At 45.3% G+C, this 11179-nt stretch overlaps 1 protein-coding gene across 3 annotated transcripts in view; it reads right to left on the reverse strand.

Annotated features, from left to right (window-relative positions):
• Positions 1-11179, reverse strand: part of PAQR5 (progestin and adipoQ receptor family member V) — a 68355-nt gene that overhangs the window by 22344 nt on the left and 34832 nt on the right. The window contains exons 1-2 of one of the 3 annotated variants that reach the window (XM_011940326.1): positions 2278-2427; positions 1875-2002 (exon numbers count right to left, since the gene is read on the reverse strand). In XM_011940326.1, the coding sequence (XP_011795716.1) occupies positions 1875-2002; positions 2278-2286 (137 nt within the window). In that variant the 5' untranslated portion in view covers positions 2287-2427. Of the gene's footprint in view, positions 1-1874; positions 2006-2277; positions 2428-11179 lie in introns of those variants that run through there. The other 2 variants (XM_011940325.1, XM_011940327.1) reach the window with 2 other exon arrangements.

Here is an 11179-nt window from a genome sequence, read left to right on the forward strand (position 1 = left end):
TGTTTTGTTTTGTTTTTTTGAGATGGAGTCTTGCTCTGTCTCTAGGCTGGAGTGCAGTGGCACAATCTTGGCTCACTGCAACCTCTGTCTCCTGGGTTCACGTGATTCTCCTGCCTCAGCCTCTCGAGTAGCTGGGACTACAGGGGCCCGCCACCACGTCTGGCTAATTTTTGTATTTTTAGTAGAGATAGGGTTTCACCATGTTGGCCAGGATAGTCTCGATCTCCTGAACTCGTGATCTGCCCACCTCGGCCTCCCAAAGTGCTGGGATTACAGGTGTGAGCCACTGCGCCCGGCCACCTATCAAATATTTTAAGGCAGTCTTTCTAACCCCCTCCCACCTCCTTGAACTTCACATTAAATAACCCCAGTTCCTTCAGCCGTTCCTTGCAGGATCTAAATTTGGCGTTACCACCATCCTTGTGGTTTGTCCTTGCTCCATGTAGTTTATCTATGTTCCTCTTGTAGGAAGGCTCCTCAGATAGAAACAATGCCCCAGGTGGAACCTTGCAAGCCCAGAGGACAAGAGGACTATTTTCTCCCTCCTCCTCCACACTGTTCCTCCACTAAGAGTACAATCACTTTTCTGAATAGCTAGTCCCACAGCTGACTCCCAGAAGGACACCCAGGAAGCAGGTCCCCCGACCACTCCAGGGAAGAGAACCGGGGCCAGTGGCAGAGCCTGACTCTATTCCCTTCTGAAGGGTTATAATTTATAAGCATGTATACTTTTAAAAATGACAAATGGCCCCTGAAGCAGGGCTGTGCTGCCACCCCTGCCCAGTCCACAGGCCCAGGGTTGCCACGCCTGATCACCCTAGTCCACACCAGACTGAGCTCTCTCTTCTCTCCACTGAGCTGGCTGCTGGAACCAAACAGCCTGCCCCTGCATTTTGGCCCCGGGTCTGTCTTCTGATTTTTAGTCGGGCTGGCTGCCCCCGTGTGGGGAGCCTGGGCCCATCTGCACGCATGGCACACTCCTAATCTCTTCTCACCATGAGTAGAGGGAGTCCAGTGACCAGCCTGTGACACAGTGCTCCTATATGACATAAAGAAGCCACCCCTTCTCTCGGCTGTGCCTACATCGACCGATGGTGGTCTGAGTGGGACAGTGGCTTGAATGGCCTCTGAGTTCTTCCACCTCAGATCCACTGTGATTTGGTGCTTTGACCTTGTCTCCATCCTCCATTCATTAAGCAAAGGTGTGCAGTGTGTGACATTGGCCTTCATCCCCCACCTTTCTCAGCAAGGCCCCTCTTAGGCGCTTCCCTGGCAACTCCCATTTCTGCGCACAGGCTTCCCAGAGCTTTGCTCTTAGCTGGCTCCACCTACAGGCTGCCAGATGAAGTGCCTCCCAGTTGCCATGGTTCCCAGAACCATGACGGAACACCCACAGCTCTGCGCCAGGTGCCTCTGCCAATGTTTTCTCCCGACACTCTCACAGCAACCCTTGGGGAGGTACGGACCATCACTCCTACTTTGCAGGTAGGAAAATGTGAGGCTCAGAGAGGTTGACTTCCTCAAACTAGTGACATTTTAACCAAGGCTCCTGAAAAACCTGGGAAGTCTCCAAGACTGAAGGAGATGAAGGTAAATGCTATCATATCAGGCACGAGAGCAGGGAGCCGGGAAGGACTGAGGCACTTTTGGGATTTCCCCTCAAATCCTACCCCAGTCCATGCCTTAAAGGTCATCCCAGTGGCACACCCAATGTCTCTTCCCTCTGTCACACACCCCCTTCACCCGCGTGTACCCATGGGGGATCCCCAAACCCCAGCACAGAATCTCAGCCATCTCAACACTAGCTGTGTTAAGACACCCTGGTCTCCAGGGCTCCTGAAGGAGACAGGCCGGTCAAGGGGGCCAGAAGGTACCAGAAGGGCAGCAAGTGAGTCCAAATGTTGAGAGTCTCATTGGTCATTTGGAAAAGGCTAAGGATGCAGGCAGTGGCAGAACTCTGTGGATGGCGGTAGCCGAAGAGGATGCCTTGCTCATGGAACACCTGCAGAGGCAAAAGGAAAAGGACACTGAGGTGAGACAGGAGGGCAGCACGAAGGTCTCTGGAGAGACATCTTCCAGGCCGTGCACTGTGTGCCTGGAATGCTTGACCCCAAGTCCTTGACCTGTTAAGCTGTTCCCCTCACTCTCTCCTTCCCTCACAGTAGCTTCTAAAATCCCACATCCTCCAAGAAGCCTCCAGCCAGCTGGAGGAGGGAATTCAAGGGCCAGACTCCCTTTGGGAATCCAGCCTGTCTTTGCATTTCCTGGCGTACTTACTCTTGGCATGAATCTTGCCTAAGAATCCGTTTTCGTACCCCTCTGCCTGGGGCCTACAGCCCGGTTTTTGGACGCCGTTTTGGTGAGCTGACATAGATGCTGCCTGTCTGAGCCAGCAAGCCCTGCATGTCAGGGGCTGGTGGGAAGAACTCTGCAGAAGATGTCCCCGGTGCCAGGATATATTCACCAAGGTGCTTCATAAAGGGCTTTTGATGATGAGGACCATGATGCTGATGCCTGGGCTGCAGGAAGAGGAGGTGGCTGCCCACAGCAGGGCTACTCAAGCCACTGCCACCCCCATGCAGCCCATTTGGCAAGTCCCCCCCAAAAAACACCCCCACTGAGAAACCTGGACCGATCAGGTGAAATATGGGGTATCGACCTGCCTGGAGTATTGTATTACATCCACTACCTGCCTGGAGTATTGTATTACATCCACTAAAAGTGGTGAGAAGATAACGAGGCCAGAGGGACAACAGCCCAGGATGCAATAAGAAGTGAAGAAACGTGGAATTTAAACTGTATTCCTGCCATGGTTAGAAGAGCTTGGGAAATTAAAGTTTACACCGTGGGGCAGAGGCTGGGAGGAACATAGAAAAGTGGTGTTTAATTTGTTGAGGTAGTAGGATGAAAGGAGACCTGTTTTCCCCTTCTCTGTTGATTTAGACCAAGGGTTCTCAATGTTGACACTATTGACACTTTGGGCCAGATCATTGTTTGTTGTGGGGGCCAACCTGTGTGTCCTTTCACAGCATCCATGGCCTCTATCTGCTAAACGCCACTAGCTCACACTGTCCGCACCCTACCCCCAAGTTGTGACAAACAGAAATGTCTCCAGATATTGCCAGATGTCCCCTGGGGGCTAAAGTCGCCCCCGGGTAAGGACCACTGATTTAGATAAGCGTTGCCATACCCTTTGAAACGTAAATTATAAATGAGTAGGGTAATTGAAGCAAATAATAACAATGATAATGTTAGTAATCATAACCTAAATCAGGTCACAATAAGTTGCAAAGCCTCTCCTTTGAATTTCTAGGGCTGTGAGGGGAAGGCTAGAGGAACTTCAATCTAGCCACCCATTTCTCATTTGGGGTGCCAACTTCCTAGTGTAAGAGAGGTTCTCTGTTAAAAAAATGTACAATATATAATACCAGAGTTTGTGCTATCTCTTTTTTTTTTTTTTGAGACAGGGTCTTGATCTGAAGCCCAGGCTGGAGTGCAGTGGTGCAATCATGGCTTACTGCAGCCTCAAACTCCTGGGCTTCAAATGATCCTCCCACCTTAGCCACCTGAGTAGCTGGAACTACAGGAGTGCCACCATGGTCGGCTAATTTTTTTATTTTTTTAATTTTTTTGAGACAGAGTCTCACTTTGTTGCCCAGGCTGGAGTGCAGTGGTGTGATCTCGGCTCACTGAAACCTCTGCTTCCCAGGTTCAAGCAATTCTCCTGCCTCAGCCCCTTGAGTAGCTGGGACTACAAGCGCATGCCACAACGCCCGGCTAATTTTTTATATTACTAGTAGAGACGGGGTTTCATCATGTTGCCCAGACTGGTCTTGAACTCCTGATCTTAAGTGATCCACCCACCTCGACCTCCCAAAGTGCTGGGATTACCGGTGTGAGCTACCACGCCCAGCCTAATTTTTTATTTTTTGCAAAGACAAGGTCTCACTATGATGCCCAGACTCATCTTGAATTCCTGGGCTCAAGTGATTCTCCCATCTTGGCCTCCTAAAGTGCTGGGATTAGAGGTATGAGCCATTGTGCCCAGCCTTGTGCTATTTCTTGGGGTCCCAAGTCAAGTAGTCACATGGAACAGTGCAGAAGGTGAGGGGCTGCCAGAGTAATGAGTCAAATCTGGGCCCCCAAGGCACCATGTGGCCTTGAGAAAAGTGAAGCTGAGGCCTTGGGTCACAGCTCTCAGGGCCTCTGTGTAAAATGAGAGGGCTTGGCTAGCTGAATGGTTGGAACATTCCCTCCAGCAGTAGCTCCAAGTTTTAGAGAACTCTTAGTTCAGTTCTGGGTTAAACTGGTCAACTAGAGGGAGGGGATATAATGAAGTTGGCTCATGGTCCAGTGAAGAAATACTATGAATTCGGTTTGGGTCTTAGGTAATTAAAGCGATTTGTTCCAGTTTTTGATTCACCATTCAATTCTACTGATGCCCCGGTTTATGGTGGACAGATTCCTATAATGGGCAGCAGGAATCTTGAGTTGCAGATTTCCACCCCACCAATGCTGATGACAAGGAGGCAAATAGGCCAATGGCCTTCAGCCTTTGATCCCTGTGGAGGAGGACGGCACATGCTTGGTGGGACTCAGAAAGCCTTCTAGCAGAAATAACAGCTCCCAGGAGCTCCACACTGGGTCTTTCCTTCTACCTTTCAAGCTTCTTTCTCTCTTCTTATTAAGTCGTTGTTTTATAATTATTTATTAAAGCACTGGCCACTGGTTACAATGCAGACTCCATTAATCATTATTTATTCCTTCATATGAATTAGACTAGCAGATCCAATAAACCAAGAGACTTTGTGACAAGGGGCCAGTGAGAGCAGAAACATTTCAGAGCACTGGGAATGTGGGGACGGTGGCCTGCAGGGAGGAGGCCGGGCAGGGCTGCAGGAGAGCACAGACCCTGTGACAGCCACAGCGGCAGTGGCTGAACAGAAGCTGGAGGAAAAGGTCACTCACAGTCCGTGACTACTTCCCTTCTCTCTGTGGATCCCGGCATTCCAGCAGGCAAAACTGGGGGAACTGACGTCATCAAAAGCCAGCGGGGAACAGAAGGGAAATCCATACACTGGACAACGACCTCATTTAGGAATCTGGCCCCAGACCTGGGGAGGATATTTTGCCACCAAAGCCAGGGCTGGGCCCAGATTAAAAAAACCTGCCTCCATCTGACCTGCTATGCTGACCCCAGAAAAGGATGGGAAGCCCAATATTGGCCATGCAATAGGGGCAGGATTTAAAGCAGCCTTTCCAAAAAAATAAATGGATGGATAAAGTATAGTAAAAGGAGTCCCTGTGTCCCAGGACAGTGATGTTCCAGCTTAGACTAAGAAGACTGACCTGTCCCTGCCCTCCCCAACTTGAACCTCTGTCTATCAAGCCCCATTACCAGTTCTTAGTTGCACTCCTGCCCTGAGCTCCCATGAGCACAGGAAAGGAGAAACATTCTCTCCGTCTTCCCACTCTAGCCTTAGCAAAGTGCTTTGCCTAGAGCAGACCTTCATAGAACACAGGGTACATACATTGAAAGGACAAACTAAATATTTGAAAACAATTTTGTATTCCAAACCCAGTTTGACCCCAAAGGAAAACTGCAATCATTTCCTCAACACTTTGTAGCTTGGCCTCATTTCTAAGCACCCCCAAGTAAGCAAGTGCCTGCTTATTTGCACAGCAGAATTGATTTGTAGGACTCCACCTTGCACCCCTAGTTGCAGGCTGAGCAATTTAGAGTGAAATGAAATCAAATCACATGCAGCCTATTATTTAGAAGTGAGAACCTCCAGGAACTAGGAGCGGAAGGGCACATCAGCAAGTTTTCCCTTTCAGTTCCTGCCTCAGGCTCAGCATCGAGGAAAGTCTTCTTGCATGGCCAAGACTTGGATGCACCTGCTAGCCGATGCCTACAATTCCACCATGACAGTTAAAAGCTTTTGTTTTTTCTAGCTATTAAACTGCAAACCACCTGGAGAAAATAATTGGGCATTTTTGGCCAGCTGTAAATAAGGGCAGATTTTGATAGCAGGGAAAGAGAAGAGGCAGAGTGGGATCAGGGGGCCTCAGGCGCTATTCACATGAATTCTGTCATTCCTGCTCACTGAATCCTCACAACCAGCTTGGAAGAGCCTTTTATTGTCCCCATTTCACAGAAAAGGAAACTGAGGCCTGGAGAGGTTAGGGCACTTACTCAAGTTCTCAAAAGTAACAGAAGCAAAGCTGAAATCTAAATGCAGACAGCAGACTCCATTCCCTGCCCTCTTGTGCACTGTCCTTCATTGCTTCCCCTGGGGAGGGCTCTGTCAAGAGATAAAACCCTTATCCCCTGGCCTGTACTGTGATTTTGGACTGTGACATACTTCTCTGAGCCTTAGATTCTTCTTCTTTAAAGTGCCATCATGAACTAAATCTCGGAGGGAACTGTGTCCTTCCCAAAATTCATCTGTTAAGTTAAAGTCCTAACCCCCAGGACCTCAGATGCAACTGCATTCAGAGATAAGGTCTTTCAAGAAGCCATTAGAGTGGGTCCTAATCCAGTCTGCCTGGTGTCCCTCACAAGAAGAGGACATTTGAATTCACAGAGAGACCACCAGGGATGAGCGCCCACGGAGTGGTGACCTTGTGCAGAGGCAGCAAGAGAGTGGCCATCTGTGAGCCAAGGAGAGAGGCTTCGCCCCTGTCCAAACCTTGATCTTGAATACCTTTCAGTCTCCGGAACTGTGAGAAAATAACTTTCTGTTGTTTAGACCACTCAGTCTGTGGTATTTTGTTGTGGCAGCCCTAGCAAACTAATACAAGCGGTGAGGTTGTGCAAGCCAGTGCCTCTCAAACTTTCTTCTAGTGTGTGCAGAGCACCTGGGCACCTTACTGCAGTGTGGTGGCTGGGGAGAGAGTCTGCAGTTCTAACCAGCTCCCAGGGCCTGCTGATGCTGCAACTGCCTCTGGCTTCAAAGCCAGACTCCCACCCCAGCATTGTGCTGTCACCTTCCTGCCCAGAATCCAGTTCCCTACAGAAGAGGAAGTTCCCTCTACGTAAGAGGGACATGGTGACAGGGAAAGCCAGGACAGGGAATAGTTAGAGGCCAGTGGGGAGTCTGATGAGGTGTTTGCTGGCAGAGGGCAGGGGAAGAATGAGAGGGAAAAGGGGGAGGCCATGCATTGATGCAGCAATTATTATTATTATTATTATTATTATTGAGACAGAGTCTCACTCTGTTGCCCAGGCTGGAGTGCAGTGGCACGATCTCAGCTCCCTGCAAGCTCTGCCTCCTGGTTCAAGAGATTCTCGTGCTTCAGCCTCCCGAGTAGCTGGGATTACAGGTGCCTGCCACCATGCTTAGCTAAATTTTTGTATTTTTAGTAGAGACAGGATTTCAACATGTTGGTCAGTCTGATCTCGAATCCCTGACCTCATGTGATCCACCCGCCTTGGCCTCCCAAAGTGTTGGGATTACAGGCATGAGCCACCGTGTCTGGCCTTGCTGCAGCAGTTACAACCTATCATTTGCTGGGTACCTGCGGTGCACCAGGCTCTAGGTTGGACAGTATGCCACGTCACTTGCAGGACCATGCTTAGTTCCTGCAGAACAGAAATACTTAGGCTCTCAATTAAGAGAGCATAAAACAACAATTGCACACCACACACATGCAATTACTAGAACTTTAAAGAGGCTGAATTAACAGCCAACCATTGTTGGTATGAAACAATTACAGGAAAATGCCAATTTACAACACTGCTGTGATGTTTTTTAAAAAAACAACATGTCCAATATTCAGTCAAGCATAAGAATGCTTTTTGTACATGCAGTACAATATTTACAGAAGACAATGGTAAGTCTCTTCTGGCTGAACATGTAAGATGGATAAAAAGTAATGAAATAAATGATCAATATCAGAGATGGAGGAACCAAAGGATATTAATAATTTAATGGACAATAAAGTTAAAAAATGATACACAAAATGTTTTTAAAAAGTAAATAGCACTGGGCATGGTGGCTCACACCTGTAATCTCAGCACTTTGGGAGACTGAGGTGGGCAGATCACTTGAGGTCAGGAGTTCGAGACCAGCCTGGCCAACATGGTGAAATCCCATCTCTACTGAAACTACAAAAATTAGTTGGACATGGTAGCACATGCCTGTAGTCCCAGTTACTCTGGGGGCTGAAGCAGTAGAATCGCTTGAACCTGGGAGGCAGAGGTTGCAGTGAGCTGAGATCATGCCATTGCACTCCAGTCTAGTCAACGAAGTGAGACTCTGTCTCAAAAAAAGAAAAGTAAATAGGACTCAGGTAGTGTGTACTAGGGAAGAAAAGTCCTATTGAATGACTAGCATTATAGACAGTATTGATCTACAGCAGAAGTAAGAAAGTTGAAATAACAGAGCAATTCCATCGGTTTTACATTTGTTGTAAAAATGCAGTCTTTGATTTAAGAAGTAGAAAAACTATTTTCAGTTTTAGGCATTGATTTCCAAAGCTGCCATGGGCAAGCTTGTGATAATAGTATAACATGGTTGCTAAGTCTGCAGTAGGCAGAATAATGGCTCCCCAAAGATGTTCACATCGTAATTGCCAGAACCAGTGAATATGTTAGGTTACACAGCAAAGGGGCAGTAACGTCCCAGGTGAAATTGAAGTTGCTAATACACTGACCTTAAATTAAGGAGATTCTCTGGTTCCGCGGTGGGCCCAGTATAATCAAAAGGTCCTTAAAAATGAAAGATGAAGGCAGAAGAAGAGACTCAGAGGAAAAAGTGACTACAGAATAAGGTCAGAGAGATGCAACATTGCTGATGTGAAGATGGAGGAAGGGGTCAGGAGCCAAGGAGAGCAGGCAGCCTCTAGGAGCTAGAAAGGTAAGGAAACAGATTCTCCCCAACAATATCCACCAAAATCTAGATTTTACCCAGTGAGCCCCATGTCAGACTTGTAACCTATATGTAAGATCATATATTCGTTCGTTTGTTTTTTGAGCCACTAAGTTTGTGGTAATTTGTTACAGCAGCAACAGAAAACTAATGCAAGGTCAGAATTTGACCAAAAATCCAGAAGTATTCTTAGTGCTGAGTATGGTGGCACGTGGTTTGAATTGCTTACTAGGAGAATTGATTGTACTCTCAATTAAAAGAACATAAAACATCGCTTATACACAACACACATGCAATTACTAGAACTTTAAATAGGCTGAATTAATAAACAGCCATTGTTGGTATGAAATAATTACAGCAAAATGCCAACTTACAACAGTGGTGTGACGGTTTTCAAAAAATAATGTGTCCAATATTCAGTCAAGCAAAAGAATGCTTTTTGTTTTGTTTTTGAGACAGTCTCACTCTGTCGCCCAGGCTGGAGTACAGTGGCGTGATCTTGGCTCACTGCAACCTCTGTCTCCTGAATGCAAGTGATTCTCCTGACTCAGCCTCCCGAGTAGCTGGGATTACAGGCATGTGCTACCATGCCCAGCGAATTTTGTATTTTTAGTAGAGACAGGGTTTCACTGTGTTGGCCAGGCTGGTCTCGAACTCCCGACCTCAAGTGATCCACCTGCACTGGTTTCCCAAAGAGCTGGGATTACAGGTGTGAGCCACTGTGCCTGGCCAAGAATGCTTTTTGTACATACAGCACACTATTTACAGAAGACGATGGTAAATTTCTTCTGGCCAAACATGTAAGGCGGCTTTAAAAGTATTCTTAGTGCTGGGTATGGTAGCGCATGGTTTGAATTGCTTACTAAAATTGATTGGGCTCTCAATTAGATTTTCTACGGAATAGTTCAAAGATTATACATGACATTCTCTGAATCTTTTCCCAAACAGGACATCTTGCTGAAATACATACCAAATTTGACCTTAACTACTCTCATTCACACAATGGGAATAACAAATCTGTGCTGTTAAACACTTACATTTAATTTAGGTAAGATATAGGATGATGGGAAGAAATCAGTGTAACAGAATATTCGATTTTTAGTGGGAAATAACATTAATTTTGAATTTGAGCTCTCAACTGATATTTGTTACGAGATATGTTAGCAAAAGCCTACAAAAAAATCTAGGCCTGGCTATTTCATTTTTAAAGGGATTAAAAATACATATTTATTATTTTAAATATGTATAGGACTTTTCTAAACCAAAGGAGTCACACATAAAATACATAATAAACGTGACATTCCAATAAGATAAAATCCAAAAAAGGAAACAAAAATGTCTCCAGACTATGAAAGAGAAGATTCACATACAGATCATCCTGAAATTAATTTCTGTAGGGATTATTTCTCTGGACAGTGTAGACTAAGGTATAATTTTGACTGAGTAAAGACCTACTATTTTCAGTTTTCTTTATACTATCCCTTTATATTTTTCTTAATAAAATAGATGAATACTAATCTAGACATTACTTTGAGAGAGTAAAGATAGCAAGATGAGATGGTAATCTATATGGAATTAAAATATTTAATAATTTGTCTGCTTAATATAATTATCATATGCTGCAGCCTCATTACAATGTTTGAACTTTGTATGAAAAATTTATAATTTTCTTGCTCAAACTGGCTTCAATTTAAAAAAAAAAACTTATAATTCATTTCTGATTCAAAATGTGGCCTTAAAAATTTTTTTTTTTTTGGTAATTCCAGCTGTTCTACCTCAATAAAACTGAATGGAATCTCAGCAGAAGATTCTCCCAAATGAAATTAATTTAAGAAACAAAACTAAGAACTACAATGACTCAGGAATAGTGGTTTAATTTAACATCATTGTCAATAGAACACAAATTATATGATAATGTTGATTATAACACTATAACTCAATTTTACTGAAATGAAGAAGTAAAATGAATTATATGGAATAAACACATGTAATAATTTATAAATTATGCATGTTTTTGTTTTATTACTCTTTCAAACATAAGTAATTCATCAATGTAACATTTAGACATGTGCAATAATAATTAAACTCAGTTGTTTTTCATATTTTGCTGACTTTAGCTATATAAAAATCAAAGTTTCACTTTTTCTGTCCTTATAAAGGGGCATTTGTCAGCCCAGGCACAGTGATTCACACCTGTAATCCCAGGACTTTGGGAGGCCGAGATGGGTGGATCACCTGAGGTCAGGAGATTGAGACCATCCTGTCTAACATGGTGAAACTCTGTCTCCACTAAAAACACAAAAAAT

The sequence above is a fragment of the Colobus angolensis genome, unplaced genomic scaffold (genome assembly GCF_000951035.1).
Source record: "Colobus angolensis palliatus isolate OR3802 unplaced genomic scaffold, Cang.pa_1.0 Scaffold19, whole genome shotgun sequence".
Lineage (NCBI taxonomy): Eukaryota > Metazoa > Chordata > Mammalia > Primates > Cercopithecidae > Colobus > Colobus angolensis.